The 16124-nt window shown below is 39.3% G+C and overlaps 1 protein-coding gene across 1 annotated transcript in view; it reads left to right on the top strand.

Annotated features, from left to right (window-relative positions):
• Window positions 1–16124, top strand: part of LOC137196071 (polypeptide N-acetylgalactosaminyltransferase 10-like) — a 106375-nt gene that overhangs the window by 70774 nt on the left and 19477 nt on the right. Inside the window, exon 7 of the mRNA XM_067608879.1 lies at window positions 8532–8649. Within this exon, the coding sequence (XP_067464980.1) occupies window positions 8532–8649 (118 nt within the window). The remainder of the gene's footprint in view (window positions 1–8531; window positions 8650–16124) is intronic.

Genomic DNA, 16124 nt, shown 5'->3' with positions numbered 1-16124 from the left:
CACTTCACTGTTTATGTGGATCCTTGACTTCCTGATGGGCAAACCCCAGGTGATCTTCTACCCTCATCCTTAAAACGGTGTACCCCAGGGCTGCGTTGTGAGCCCTCTGCTGTACTCCCTGTACACACACAACTGTGTAGCCACTTCTGACTCCAACACCATCATGAAGATTACTAACGACACACAGTTGTGGTGGGCCTGATCACAGATCACAGATCCCCCACCCACCCCCCCACCCCCCACCACCACCAAACACACACACACACACACACACACACACACACACACACTGATTGATTGATGTCCTTTGAAAAAAATAGAATGTAACATCAAAATGGCTGAGACGGTAATTACAGCCATTCAGAGCTGCACTGCTCTCTCTCTATGTTTCTTTGAGAGACTACAGGAGTAAATATTTAGAAACTTTGTGTGAACAGGTAATCAAAGGGAGTCTGTATGGGGCCCTGATACTCCCCACAGTCTGCCAGTGCAGAATTTCTGTGTATGTGATTATGTGTTTACTTTCATTCTGTCTGTCAACATTACTGTCATAACAGTAATGTCATCTTCAAACTGACTGAAAACAAAACAAGACTAAGAGTTTTACAGCCATGTTTGCAGCTCTGTGAGGCTGTACTTACTCAGTTGAGGCTGATGGAAATGTCATTCGGTCATTAACCAACACATTTGGAAAAACTGAAATTTAGACCTGATGATGTCTAGAGGAAAAGCTCCAAAGTTATTGGGGAACATGAGTGTCTGTACCAACTTTCATGTCAATGACATTTAAAGGCATACTATGCAGGATTTTCCTAAAAAACAATGCATAGACTCATACAAAAGTACATTTACACAAATGTATATGTACACTTATGACCCAATAGAGGTGTGTGATGGTATATTTACCTACAGAGTCCCTGCCCTTTGCCTGTATTTTCTTATTATTTTGCTATGTTCTGGATGTTTCTGGGCATCCACCTTTGGGCAGTGGGTTTGTAGCTCCCAACTAATAACAGCGCGTAGGATGTGAGGTTGGGACTCTGTAAAAACGTAGCTACCAGGTGCCAGATCTAAGTACGCATCCAAGAGGAAGCTACGAAAATAGCAGACACAACACAGATGCTCTGCTTGTTGCGCGCGTGTGTGTATGTGTGTAGCTCAGCCTCATCCTCATGCATACAGGCACAGAGAGCAGAGGAGAGACATTGAGCCGGGGAGGAGGGGCCAACTTTGAATGTTGTGTTTACAAACAGTAACCGACAAATCCTGCATCGTATACCTTTAACTCAAAACCACAAATCTCAGCCTCATGGTTTTAGTAGAATTTAGGGGATCCCCAAAGTCATAGGGATACATCATCTGGAAACCATGAATGTCTGTATAAAATCTGTGCAAGTCCATTGAGAAGATATTTAGATCTTTCACTGCGTCATTGACAACTTTGACCTACAGGTGGTGTTACAGGAAAGTTGTGGGTTCATCAGTCAGTTGGATTTATCCTCTGGGCACCTCGTACATCTATAAAATTTCATGGCAACCCATCAAATAGTTGTCGAGACCTTTCACAAAAAACTAAAAATGTCAACCTCAGGGTGTTGCCAGAAAAAAAAACCCAATAGGATTCATCCTCTGGGGAACATGAATGTCTGCTGGTGAACAGAGCAACATCGCCATCCGCAGACCCCCACTGCTAGCATGGCTAAAAAACTACACATGCCGACACTTTTTTTGATGATTTGTTGTGTCGAATCATTTGTTAACTGGCTGTTTTTTTGTTTTCTTTTGTTTGCATTGTTTTCATTTTTAATTATATAATCTAGGCCTACGATTGTTTTAAGAATGAATAAAATTAACCTTCCCAAAAAATATCATCCACCAAGAAATAGTTCCTGAACATCAGCGTAACGAAATAGTTGCCAAGCAACACAGCAGCAGCAGTGTGAGTAGTAACTTTGGGTCAGTGGATATTCATTTTAAATGAAGGGTTATACAGCCACAGGTGTGTTCATCTGGTTTTTGAAAAGTCTCTTGGTGTTTGACAGAAAAGAGAACTATTACTGTTCCTGCTGTAATCTGATGCACCTTCAACAAGGCATTGTGAGTCCCAGGGTAAGATATGAATAACAGTTATATTGTATATAGAGCTGAACTAGAGTGATATTGCTTAAATCAATTTTTGATGTTTTGCTTTTAATTTAAATTTGCTCAGAATCCTTCATTTGGAGAACCAGATTTTGTAAACTCATGCAAGTCGATACTGAACAATACTGAATTATTGCGCACTCATAAAGTTACCATTTGTAATTTGCTTGAAAGAAGACAGTGAAATCAATATAGAATGGCTTCTCAAAGTTCATTTGTAGTACAACAGCTTTTCAGATTTTCAGGTACATTTCTTGTAAATTACCACAGGTTGAAATTCAACAATTCCACTATTTACTTACATATTCCTGTACAGCACTTACTACAGCTGCAAAAATCACTTATAGTCTACTGCAACCAAATGATAAATATACTGTATCAGCTGAACACAACTGAATAAGGCTGCGGCTATTGACTGACTTGGCCAGATCTCTTGTTACAACCCAGAGGTTCTTTAGGGATATCATTTGTATATTTGTGTAAACATAAAAAAAAAAAAACCTAAATTATTATTTAAAATTTCAGTGATTTTCCAGCCCTGTTAGCTGTGGTAGCTAAGCTGGGTAGGGCTTACCATAGATAAACGCAGCCTTTTAGCTGTGCTGCTGTGTTAGCCACTAGCCCTTGCTAGCCTGTTCAAGCAAAAACAGCAGCATTTTCTCTTTCCTCCACTTGAACCTTAGCATCAGCTCCTGGTGTGACTTTATATACTTTTATGATGTCAGATATCTATGTTAAGCATGGTCAAACTTCCGAAACTTGAGGTTAATGTGAGTAGAAATGCTCCCTGCAAGCCAAAAGCCAGGGCTCTAGCCTGCTCTGAACAGCTAGTTTTCTACCTAGCCAATGAGCTGACACATGCACTGTACTGCACTGAAAAGCCCACTGAGATAGTCTGTGTGCATACTAACTTCCACACCCGGTGCTCAAGCTGTAAAGACTGATAATTACACCTTGAGGTGGACGGGCAGTCCACGCCTTTACTTGAAGAGTTTACCAACTTTTATGTAAACAGTGTCACGGCTCTCGTCAATCAGATGTAATTGTCTTTTTGTAATTGGCTCATCACGCATGCCCATAAACGGCCAGCCATTCCTTAGCCTCGGTTGCTAAGGTTGTTGCTAAGGTTTTTCCATGTGTTTCCCACTCTCATATTTCAGATCTGATTCTGGCTATAACATTTACAGATGGATTTGAAAAGTTTACATTTCAAGTAAAGAACAAGATTGATGGTTTGTTGACGTAGCCTCCTGAGCCACTGTAAGTCAGCCGAGATGCAACTTCCTGAAGCTGGCCAATCAGAGCAGAATAGGCTCCTCAGAAAGAGGGCCTTAAAGAGACAGGACCTGAAACGGCCTGTTTCAGACAGAGGATGAACTGAGGGGCTGCATAAAGGGGCAGTATGAGCAGTGTTTCCACTAGTAAATCTTTGCCGCCATGGCAAAAAAAGAAAAAAAATCCCAAGAAAAACCAAAATGTTCCGCAATCAATGATCTGTAAAGCGGTCATGAAACTGGCATGTATCTGATCCAATAACCAGCTCTTATTTTAGTGAGAAATCTTAATTTTTAAAACAGTTTGCCTTTCATTCCCATGGTTTTCTCCCACTAAAATAGCACAGCTAAGCAACGGAGGCTGGTAGCGGGTTGATGCGAGGAAAAATGTAAAGTTTGCACAGAAATACAGTTTATCTTTATGGATTATATTGATGCCAAATTGATAAGAAGACTGTCAACATATGATACCTTTTATCTTCTTAAAGGGATTTTGGCGTAATATTTTCCCCAGAAAGGACAATTTAATTCAAACTGCTAATATGTATATTTTTTTAAGTGTTGTCACCACTACAGAAACTCTGGGTAACTGCCAAAGTGTGATAAGGTAGTCTGATGTTGACTGCTGTTAGTTTTTGGTTTGATTAATGGTTTAATGATGTATGTTTGTATTGATTACTGACAGTGGTCGATCAGGCTAATTATCAGCTAATTGTACTCAGTTTCTAACAGCAGTATGCAGTAAATGGTCGCCCTTGGTGTGCATGTTTTTAATGTACTCTCCTAATTAAACATGATGTGCTTGATGGTGTTATTAATGACTCCCGATGAAATTTGAAAGCTCAGCATTCTCGATTCCCTTTAGCTTCCCTTTTCATAAATCATATTAATATTTATTCACTCAGATAAAGCTAATATTTCTGTGTATAATATGGCCTCCTCTTTCGTCAGCTGCTGTGTGTCTGCAGTGTATTGACAGGTTTTTCATACATGATTTCAGGCCAGTTGGAGGAATTAAACCTGTGACTTTCTGCCTTTGTATCCAGGCTGCTGCTGTTTCACCTTTAATTCATATTTTGTACAGTTTGTGGGGTTTCCAAACAGAAATACTGTATAAACTGTGTAGCTGTTTTAATGTTGTAAAAACACCTCGTTTTCCCATGCATCATGGAAAATGATGATGTGTGAAGTGTGATATGATGTTTTATGTCTTAGCTTATATGATCTAAGAAACGCTCACCCAAAAAAAAAATTTAAAGTTAAATGAAAATGAGTTAATAACAGGAACAATCAGCGTGAAGTGTCTGTTGTTTCTCTTTACAGCTGTTATTGTTCAATTATAACTGAATTAATTAATTTACATTTTCTTTTGGCTTGGTTTTCAGAACAAACCACTGCACACACCAGTGAGGCTGTGGCCAAAAGCTGCTTCTGTTTCTGCTCCATTGTTCAACAGTTTTTCTTCTTGTAAAATTTCCACCAGGAGCAAGATAGGAAATAATCTAAGAATCTAGTTATAGTCTTGAAAAAGTGACCCTGCAAGATCCCCAATCTTTTTGTAGTCTGTGACTAAACTCAGGGTCTTATGACATATTGTCTTTAGATGTGAGAGGGTGTCAGACTTGAATCTTTTAAAAGTCTTTTCAAAGTCTTCTAGTGTATGGTAGGAATAATCCAACGCCTTGGTGACTGGCCCAGGAAGCCTGCGTCAACCCTTCCCCACTGAGAAGATAAATAAGGAGTTTTTTTTTTTGTTTGTTTGTTTTGTTTTTAACTGTAAATCATACATAGATATTCCAGTAATGCCCCAGATTAAGAATATAGAATTTGAAAAATGCAGAATATATCCCCTTAATGTCTATGCAGATGTCTTCTGTGAAAGCTTGGCAGTTTATAAGATCAAACGTTTTTGTTATTTGAATTACATTACAGTTTCTCAAGTAAACATATCAGACCCCATATCAAATATTTGCTCAAAAATGGTTCTAGCATTAATGCTAAAAGGAAACAGTGTTTATGAGCAAACAGTAGCTGATCATGCCTGTGGCCGTCATCCTAGTGAATTAAACTTGAACATGTTGTGGCTAAATGCTCCTCATGTTCACTAGCTTCATCTTAGTTGTGAGATATCAGTGTTATGTCTATCCTGAAGCCAGTGTGTTTCATTCCACACAACTCCAGGGAGGTGAAGTATGTTTGTGTTTTCTCCCTCTGGCATACAAGAGCTAACAATCTCCACCCCACAAATCAGTGCCCACACAGTGTCTATGCTCTCTTTGCAATGATCACTCACGCCAGTAACCATACAACAGTTGGCAATTACCACACTTTGTGCAGTCAAACACACACACACACACCATTCCTTTGTCCCCCTGCAGCGACTGTTGTTTATCCTTTGTCTCCTGATGAAAGTCTGTCCACAGCATTTCATTCAGCCCTACTTCTGGGAGGCAAAGAGTGTGTGTGTGTGTGTGTGTGTGTCGACTTTGTGTTTTCTGCAGTTTTCTTCCTCCAGCGTACAGCAGTTACCAGTCATGTGCAATGAACTGCTCAGACACACTGCGACCCAGTCAGGCGAGTCAGTGTGGAAAACATATTTAAAGAGTTTGAGGGCAACATTTGTGCTTCCTGTTAGTCCTCTCAATTAGAACAGTTTTGTCAAGCCTGAATCTCTGTTAGTCTTTCTATACATCATTAAAAAGACAAGACAAATTCAAACTAAGCAACTAAAAGGTCTGCACAATACATTGTTGAGATATGGGAGGTGCGCATTGGCTCCTTGGCAAGCCGCTGCAACCTATATGGTTACCCACAACCACAGACTGTATATAAAAATAGATGTAATGAGGTGTGATGTCACCGATCAGTTTGCATTGGAGCTGGTTTGAAGCCCAGAGTTGCAGCTTATGGTCTTCTCCATTCGGAGCCAGGACCTTCCAAATAAGGATTGTGGGTATTGCCTTTCACGCTCTGGAAACACTGCCTCGGACCGAAGCTAACATTAGCTTACTCGGAACACCGAGCAGTGCTAACTTGGGATAACATTAGCTAATTTAGCTAAATTGTGCTAACAGGACTAGTATCATAATCAAGTAACATTAAACTTACTGAATATTGCGACACTAGTCCGACTCCAGTGTGAGTCCCGAAGCCGGGGAGAGCAGCAGGTGAGCCAACTGTCAATCACAACTGTCAATCAACACCCACACGGCAGACATCAAAGGTACTATAGGTCTTCAAATCTTATTAACAGAGCAATAATTTCCAAACTGACCACCAGCAAACTTATTTGAGAGCCTGGATTTAGTGATTGAGACCATAATGACTCATTGAAAGAAAATGATTGACTTAGTATTTCAAGAGAGAAAGTTGACGCCTCTAGTTTCTCACCTTATACCTCTTTTCTCTGTATGTTTATGAAGTGGATTCATAAAGCCACCAAGATCTCGACTACCTTTTGTCATTCCAGAGTTCAATGCAAAAAATACTCTTTGGAAAAAAAAACGTTCTTTCTCTTCCCTTCTGTTCCTCCTGTTTTCTGCGTATTGGATAATATACAGTGAGCAGGTCATTATTGCAAAATGAACCCCGACAGGGTGATGTCAGGGACCCTGAAATAACACTGGTGCCCTGATGAGAAGGCTGTTTGATACATTTCATTCAGTCACACTCCATGGAAGATCTCCAACTGCACTCTTGAGCCGAGGACCATTATGTTGTTTGGCACAGCAGGGCTTGTCAAACCAGTCAGAATTCACAGTGGTTCAGATGGGTTAATTGGTTTTGCCCTGTGCTGAGGTGGGGAAAAAAAAGCTCTTGTTAAACACACGTAAGTATAGAAGATGAAGAGAGAATTATGTAGAGAGCCTGACTCATCTCACATCCTGTAAAAGGTGATAACACAACTGAATTTCTCTTGACTGAATCCTCTGTGGTCAGAAATAGGTCCTTATGATTTGCCAGTTTATATTATCAAATGGAGCTATACAGCATGAGGTCATATGTACAAATCTGGCTTTGATGTTCAAGGAAAAGGAGTACAGTGACAGCAGTGAACAGTAATCTGATTATGAAGTCTACACCTCCCATTTTATGTAATGCCAGGGTTCAGGGTGTTCCAGGTTAAAAAGATGAGTGTAACAATATTCATGACATCATTGAACTGAATTCCATTAATACCTGTGGATCAACATCCTGAAAAACACCACAAATCTTCTCGGTATAAATATTCACCTCCCGTAGTCTTGAATGTTGGCTGTTAAATGTTGGTGGTTTCTTCATTTTGTCTCATTCAGGTGATTCACAGTAAGTTTAAATGGGTGACCACACTTAGAACTTCATTTATTGTTTTGATTTTGTTTGTTAGAGGAAAAACAATGAAAACAATACAAAAAACATCCTCTGCACTTGTCTTCTGTGGACTACTAGATATCGTTTATATTTTATAGAATAATGAATCAGAGAGACAGAATAAATCTAGAAATAGTCTTTGCCTTTGTCATTATGTCTGTTACAGTTTCACTGCATTTTGTCTATGTTGCTGAAACAGTAAAATGCATAATTTCTCTTTGTATGCATGAGACTGAAGCTTTTAAACCCAGTGTCTGTCTCCGTATTGCCATGCAACACGACCGCTATTACTATTAACACCAGCTCTCTGTGTGACTACTGCACACTCGCAAAGACAACACCATAGCAACCGCCTACTGATGACCCAGCAACTGCCCAAGACCCACTCTGAACACACCAGCAAGCATGAAGCCTCTACCAAACACTCACAACACATAGCAATTACCCAGCAGCGATGTAGCAACAACGCAGCAAACTACCTGAACACTGAAGAAACATCCATCAACAGCCTAGCTATGCAGAAACCATGTAGCAATGTCATACCAACCATTAAGAAACATTAAGCAAAACTATGTCCGTGTGAGCTTTACACAAACACACATACACTTTGTTCAGAAAACAAAGGCCTTTCTAACCACATCGTTATTTGTCTTTCCTCCTCTGATTGAATTGATTACCTGACAGAGGACGTTTTACTTTGCTGCTGATTTTGTAGCTGTTTTTGCTAAATGATGACGTGACGTGTGCATCTCTTCTGTCTTCCAGGTCACCGGTGATGGCAGGTGGGCTGTTCGCTGTGGACAGGAAGTGGTTCTGGGAGCTGGGAGGATATGACACGGGTCTGGAGATATGGGGAGGAGAACAGTACGAGATCTCCTTCAAGGTAAAAAAACAAAAAACAAACATGAAACACAGCACCGCCACACACACAGTGCTGCAGTGTAATATAGATCACAATCAATAGTGTCACTGTGACCTTCGTGCCAATTCTGATGAGCAATGACTTGAATCACAAGAAGTGCGTGGGTCATTCAGCGTTTTATGTTTGGCGTTGTACATTTTATGTATGTACGAATACTACATACTATTATTGGATATGGATACGGATTGGAAGTATGTTGGAGGGGGGTTATTTATCCCTGACCAATCAGTAGTGACTGACATTTCATTCCTGTTGACATCATTTTCAGTTGACACAGAAGTGGGTAACTGTAGCAGTTAAATTAAAGTTTGCCATGTTGATTAAAGAAATATGCCAATATAAGAGATTATTTCTATAAATCTTCTTGTATACCTGCGTTGATATCATCCACACTTGTTGTCATTTTTGTGGCAGTTTTTCTGTCCCTATTTTCCTGGTTTTGGCACAGGATGATAACGTCCTCAATGTTGTTCCCTGCGACATTGTTTTGTTTTTCCAAGGGAACAAACGATGAGCACAGCACCAGAGCTATTTAAATCACTGAAAAAATCTGAGATGTGGTCAGAGGTCTGGAATCAGGCTAATTTTGTTAATATTGACGATATTTTAAAATCTTTATTTAATTGGTTTATATTAAATGTTTTAAAGGGGGTGTATTATGCACATTTTCAAGTCCATATTTATATTCTGGGGCTCTACTTTCGCAGATTTGCAGTTCAAAAACTCCTCATTTACTATATCTTATACCAGCCCTGTATGCAGCCCCTCGGTTCAGCCGCTGTCTCAAACTGCTGAATCTTTAAGGCCCCCCTCCTCCCCCAGTGAGCCCACTCTGTTGTGAATGGTGAGCTTCCAGAAGCTGCACCTTAGCAGACTTCCAACCATGTCTGTCACTGACTGACTGACTGACTGATGAAGTTACACCACCTGTTGGCTGAAGCTGGCCAAAGCTATGTATCCCAGAATGCAAAGTTTTACATTTGTGAGCATGTGTGATCAATCTGATGTCATCATGAGGAGGAAGAAGAGGTAACGTTGCACAGGTTGAAGCCCTGGCGTTTGACTCGGAGGGAGCTTACATATGTTCACCTCAAGTTTTGGACCTTTGACCATGTTTAACATCCTAACAGTAGAAATTATAACAGTATATAATTAACAGAAAATCACAAAATTTTATATGTAATTGTTTTTTGCAAAACAGGTGGATGTATGTATGGATCATATTCAATATTTCAGTTCCCATTGTTTGCATAGTCAACTATATACTCAGTATAGTTATTGTTTTATCTAAGTGCTATAAAGGATAGATTAAGTCTTTTAAGATAATTTTCTTCATTTTGGGATTAATGTAATCACAGCTATTATTATTAAATATGCAGCCCCTCTCAAAAGGCTTTTGTTGTTTTTCATGTTCTGCTCATACTGTGCAGTATCGTTTATATCACAGATTAGGGCTGGCAGAGTTTCAACACTTTTTGGATCTTGGTCCACATGGTGTACGTTTAAGTTCCCTCCAGAGCTCCTTTTAGTTAACAGGCCAGATGCATCTAAAAACATGTACAATATTTTGACATAAAAATGCTTGTAAAGCAGGAAAGAATGTGTTCCCATATCTCTCCAAATGTTTTGTTTGTTTATCCACAGCTCACAAACTAAATAGCTAATTGAGCAACATTCCTCATTATGATTTCAACTCTTGTTCGAGTCATTGTCGCATCGAAGACTCTACACATTAATCATACTCAGAATACCCTATTAGATTATGCTTTTGTCTGGTGTTTCAGCATGAATTTTTCCATAGCGTAGCCATAACTGCTTGCGACTTGGCCAGCATGTTAAGAACTAGCCCCCCCCCCACTTTCTGCTGCCTGTGTCACTGAGCTCTGGATAGACAGAACACTCTGTCACAATAATTGAATTCTGGTTTGAATGAGTAAAGACTTTTGTTGTCTCACTCAATTAAGCACAAAGGCCACCGCTGGGTAGTTTGATTTGACTGGACATATGCTGCATTTCAATACTAAATGTTGTTCATAAGAGGGAAATTTCCAGTGAAGTAACTTTGCTGTTTATGAAATTTGAACGTCCAAATCAAATTTACTGCCAAAATTGTTTTACCTCCTCCTTCTTCTTCGTCTTTATATTAATACATATCCTTTTTGTTGCTCTCTATTGCTTACTGATACCGAATAACACTATTTCCACATATATGACATGCATGAAAGCTTTTACATTGGCTTGTTTAACAGGACTGACTCATCTCATCCACTGTGAAGCTTTTTACTTTTACAGCAGGAGTGTAAAAGAGCAGATATCGATTAGAGGAGCTGGACTGTGTACACATATACCTTTAAGGATGCAACACTCAAGCTGAACAGGAATACTGAGTTTAGTCCAAATCTGTTATGCTGATTAAACAAAGTTTAGACAATAGACATTGTGACTCCAACTTTAACAACAACTTTTAAGAGCAGTTAACAAAGTGCTTATTCATCACACATGGCATGAAGGAATCTTCAAATGATCCAGTTGAGACCATGTCAAAGTTATCAGCATTATAAGCTGTGGAGCAAATGAGCTATGATATAGTTTGGTGACCCTAAAACAAAGAAGAAGGAGGGTATTTGAATTGTTACTGAATTGTTACTAAATGTCAGTTGTCAGCCAGAGCCACCTTTTGTAAGAGTGCTTTATTCAGTTTTTCTTAACATTAAATCTAGTTGTCATATGTCATATGTTAAGCTTGAATGTCAATGCTTGTTTAACCTGATGCACCAGATGGTTTGTTATACAGAACCATTTGAGAAGTCGTCCTTGGAAACTGTTTGGAAAAGGGCAAGCACTTTCAAAAAAATACTTGGCAGGTGATTGGATGAACCATCTGTCTATCACCGTCTATCACCCAGGGCTCGAAATTAAATTTTCTGTTCTGAATTAACAGCCGTTATCCCAAATTAAAGTTATTTTCTTCTTTTTCATTCTACATAATAAATATAGTTAAATAACTTTGTTTCAGTAACTCGCATCACTTAATTGACTCGCTCTGGTCCACCACGGAAGTTCTGAACACTTCATTTTATTTTAAACACTGAGCAGCTGCATAGTTAAACATAGCATTCAGTTCAATTTGTTTGAATTCATGCATACATCAATCTCATCATTATCTCCTTACTGCTGCTGCCTCTAAAGGAGAGGATATTTAACAAGATCAAATGTACCAAATGACTGCAGTGATTTAAAATGTTTGTTATCACACCTGTTTTTAAAAGGTTGTCAGTATTTTTTTTCACATCTCCTGGTGTTCACAAAGGTTTTTTTGTGTTGTTATTCTTGCAGCCTCCGCTGCGTTCTGGTAAAATGTCAATCGAAGGTGTATTGAATTTTTATACTCTTTATTTACACTCAAGTCGTTATTTCCCCATATAAATAATCTCTCCATTTTATTCTAAATTTGGCAGCCGTTTGTAAAGTCTGTTTTGATATGAGCGCTATAAAATTAATCATTCTTTTCATCCTTCTGACATTTAATAATGATGACTGAAATATCACCCCAATAATGGTTTACTTAATCTTTAAGTTGCGTTATTGTGCAGTTTGTGCATATGTGCAGCTGTGCATAATGGTGGCGAGTAATGTTAATGACAGTTGTTCTCGTGCTGTCGGAGAAAACCAGTGAAATAACTTGAACCTCTTCTTTGACGTCCTCTTGTTCCCTATATCTCATGTCATTATTACACATAATAATAATAATAATAATAATATGACACCTCATGGACCACATTTTATACAGCTAAGCAAGGCATCAAAACCATATTTCAATAGTTGGCTAACTTACCGGAGTGTTGGATAGATGATGTAGATGGAACTGGGAGCCGTGGGAGGAAGATACCAACACATCTTCGTGGTTTTGTCTGCCACTGGTTTTCTTCAGGGGGCTTACTTGTTTTACCGCCAGTGTTTTTCAGCCACTTCAGCATTTTTTTGACCGCGGGTTTTTTGCTACATCAGCAGCTAACTGGGTATCCCAGAATGCATTTGCACCAACAGGTCATATACCGTATTTGGTGACCCATTAGACTGTGTGACGTTCAGTATTGGTTAGGTTGGTTCAGGTGTGAGGAGTGAGATGAATATCAGGGCAGGTCACAGAATATGATGAATCACCAAATATGGTGTAACACCAGCAGCGATGGCATCATGGTGGAGATTAAATTGTACCAGGCTAAAAACTGTTGTATTTTCGCTGTTAATATGTCACTTTATAAAGTTTTGACGTTTTTTCAGGGGAGAAAGTAACCATTTAGATTCCCATATGTGGTCAGTTCATCCAAATAACACCCATTTCGAAATTTGCTGTGGCGTTTTCTCTACTGTCACCAGACACCGTTTCATTGTACATCCTTAAGTTCGAGCGCCGCTATCACCGTCTTACCTTGCGAGGCAGGTGGATTCGTGAGATCACGAGATCGCACAAGAATCCTCATAGGACACTGATTGAACCACTGGTGGTTCAGACACATGCACATAACGTGAAGTCTGACAAGATGGATTCTCGCATGATGTTGTGATGACTTGATCTCACGAATCTCTCCAGCTGCCTTGCAGGGTAAATGCTTATTTAAAGCCCTGTTAAATTCTAATATATAGAAGAACTAATGTTTGCTCTATTGCTTAGTAAGCTTTAGTAACAAACACCTTTTTTTTATCTTTGTCTTTAATTACAAATAACCTACTGACTTATTGTTCCAAATGGAACAGTTCTCACATCATGAAGGGAAGATCAATACATTTCAGAATTTAGATTCAGTGGTTTTGGATACAATAATAGTTTCTTACATCTTGCTTTATAGTTGCCATAATACTTTCTCTGTCTTTTGTCTTTGTCATTTAGATGCAAAGACTTCAAAACTCTTTAAGAAATGTTGTTAAAGGTACCCTGTGGAGTTTACTCACCAAAATGCAAGAAGTCCTCACAAATGTATTAATAACATTTCCTCCTCATAAATTAATTGCAAAGATTCATTTTAAATCTGCATTGTTTTCATCCATGTTTGGTAACTTACGGTCTCTCTTCTTCCCCGCTTTTTTTGGCACATTGCTATTTTTCTTAGCATGTTGCTGTCACCAACTGACCATTGCTCCATTGTGCCACTAGTGGTCAAAAATTCTACAATTATAGATGACCATACAATCTGGTATCTCTTGGCAACACCCAACACCTGTTAAGCAGGGATGTCTTTGTCTCCTAACCTCTAAAAAGGAAACCACATGGCTCTTTTACATGATGTCTGAAAAATCAGGTGACTACTGAAAGTCAGGAGTAATCTGATTAATTTTAAGTGTATGTAAATGCAGTCAACGTTGTAGGCAGATATGGGTTCATGTGGCAACTGTAGAATGACTGACTAGAACTAAAGCTCTTCGTTAAAGCACTTTGTAACTTGTGCCGCATAAATAAAGTTAGGATTATTGCTATTTTTAAATGAAAGGAAATGCCAACCTGTGCTTTGGTGTAGCGATTTTAGTATCCATGTTTTGAGGTGATCAGATTGCAGAGGTTGTGTGTCAGAGGTGAGTGATAAGACTTTCAATTTAATCTGACTGGCACTGAACTCAAGCTCTCAATCCCTCCTGCAGCTAGGCTCCCCTGTTATTAAGCTCAAGTGTCTCTGTGCAGGAGTGGAGAGGATGGAAGGGATTGGTGTAGCAGGCCACACCTTCCCCACAGCGAGATGTGGAGAGGGTGGATTCAATCTGCTATTTCTCCCTTTTTCTGTTTGTCCAAGCTGGAGTGGTGCAACAAACTTGACAAGGAGTAATTGAATTGAAATAGCAGCCAGCTGATGTCCACTCTGGAGGATTTGGAAGGGGAGCGATGCAGAATATCAACAAACTGACTGAAAATTAGCAAGTTCAGAACAAAAGTACACCAGTCAGGGAAAGAACAACATCTCCCTCGCGTTATTGAGTCACTGAGCTTCCCCTGTGGCCAGTCTATGTCCTGTGTCATTGTGAAAGACACCTGCATTGCAAGTCATTCTGGATAAAACATTTGTATGCCAAAACTGTGACTAATTTTTACTAAAATAACTTGAAAATTGTTGCTTATATCAAAGAAGTTTTCCAGACTAGAACTAAGAGATTCTGGTCATGACAGAAAAAGGAGTAGATTGCAAGATCTGGTACCCCCATTCCACCAATACCAACCTAGTTCTAGTTCTAGATTGACGCTAGTGCCGGTTCACAACTTGCGAACCTTCTAAGAACCAGCTTGCTTTTCTATGAGCTTGAGACCCAAGTCGTTATGTAACTGTACATGTCTCTGGTGTCCCAACTTCAAGCCAACTTCAAGCATTGCACACTCCAACGTAGGAGGTGGCAGTGATGAGCCTTAACACTGTTTGCCATAAAACGAAAAAAAGAAGATCTTCAAGCACAACAAATATGGCGGACTACATCACAGTTTTACAGTTTGGCTGTGTTCGAAATCGCATACTGTCTGTTACATACACAATAAGTATGTCCTACCTACTGCCTACTTTAAGTATCAGGGTTGGGCCAATGTAAAAATGTTCAAACCGGTTTGATATTGAGCCAAGTACTGGACCGGTAATACCAAGTTTTACAACTAGGTGTTGCACGTGACTCAGTCACTCCTGAGTTGAATATAATGAGAGCCCATGCGGTTCAGTCACATAAAAGCCAGTTCAGTTTGCATAAAATCAAACTAGTTTAAACTTGCACACCAGACCGGACCAGCAGAACCGGAAACCGACCCAACCTATCAAGTATGCCATTACCAGCAGTCATGTGACTGGTTCGAGATTAGGCACTAGCTCCAAACTGGGCCTCGAACTGCCTCGGTGGAAAAGGGGGTGTGGGAGGATGTGCAGGATGGTGTGCTGTGAGGTGGCAGGTCAAGGAAAGTATGAATAATTCAGCATGGAAGGAATCATATTCACAAGAAGCCTCCTACATCACAGGTCATGTTTTTTGAAAAGTATAACATGTTTGTATTGAATATAATAGATTTTAATGATGAAGAATACAATCACAAGCTGCACAATCAACTTAAAACAAGATGAAATCGGTGATTTGAAGAAGTGAAGTTTTTATTAACTACAAATTAGGTATATTTTACATTTTTGCCAATAATTTTCAACTGCATGCTCTACAGTTTTTGGACCGATTGTTCATTGGTTTCCATCTACTTCTGTAAGCTAATTAGCCATAGCTGAAATGATTAGTCAATCAAGAGAAAATTCATTTACATCAATTTTGATCGATCTTTTCATGATGTACTGTAAGTCCTTCGTTAATTTAAAATGCCAAACATACTAAGATTAATACCTTCAGTTTTTTTAAAGACATTAATTTGCTAACCAAATATATTAATATCTCCAGTTGTAAACATGAGTCTGTCTGTACAGACTGTC

This window comes from Thunnus thynnus, chromosome 13 (assembly GCF_963924715.1).
Source record: "Thunnus thynnus chromosome 13, fThuThy2.1, whole genome shotgun sequence".
Lineage (NCBI taxonomy): Eukaryota > Metazoa > Chordata > Actinopteri > Scombriformes > Scombridae > Thunnus > Thunnus thynnus.
The sequence above is the reverse complement of the archived record's forward strand: the minus strand, read 5'-3'. Positions and strand labels throughout refer to the sequence as shown.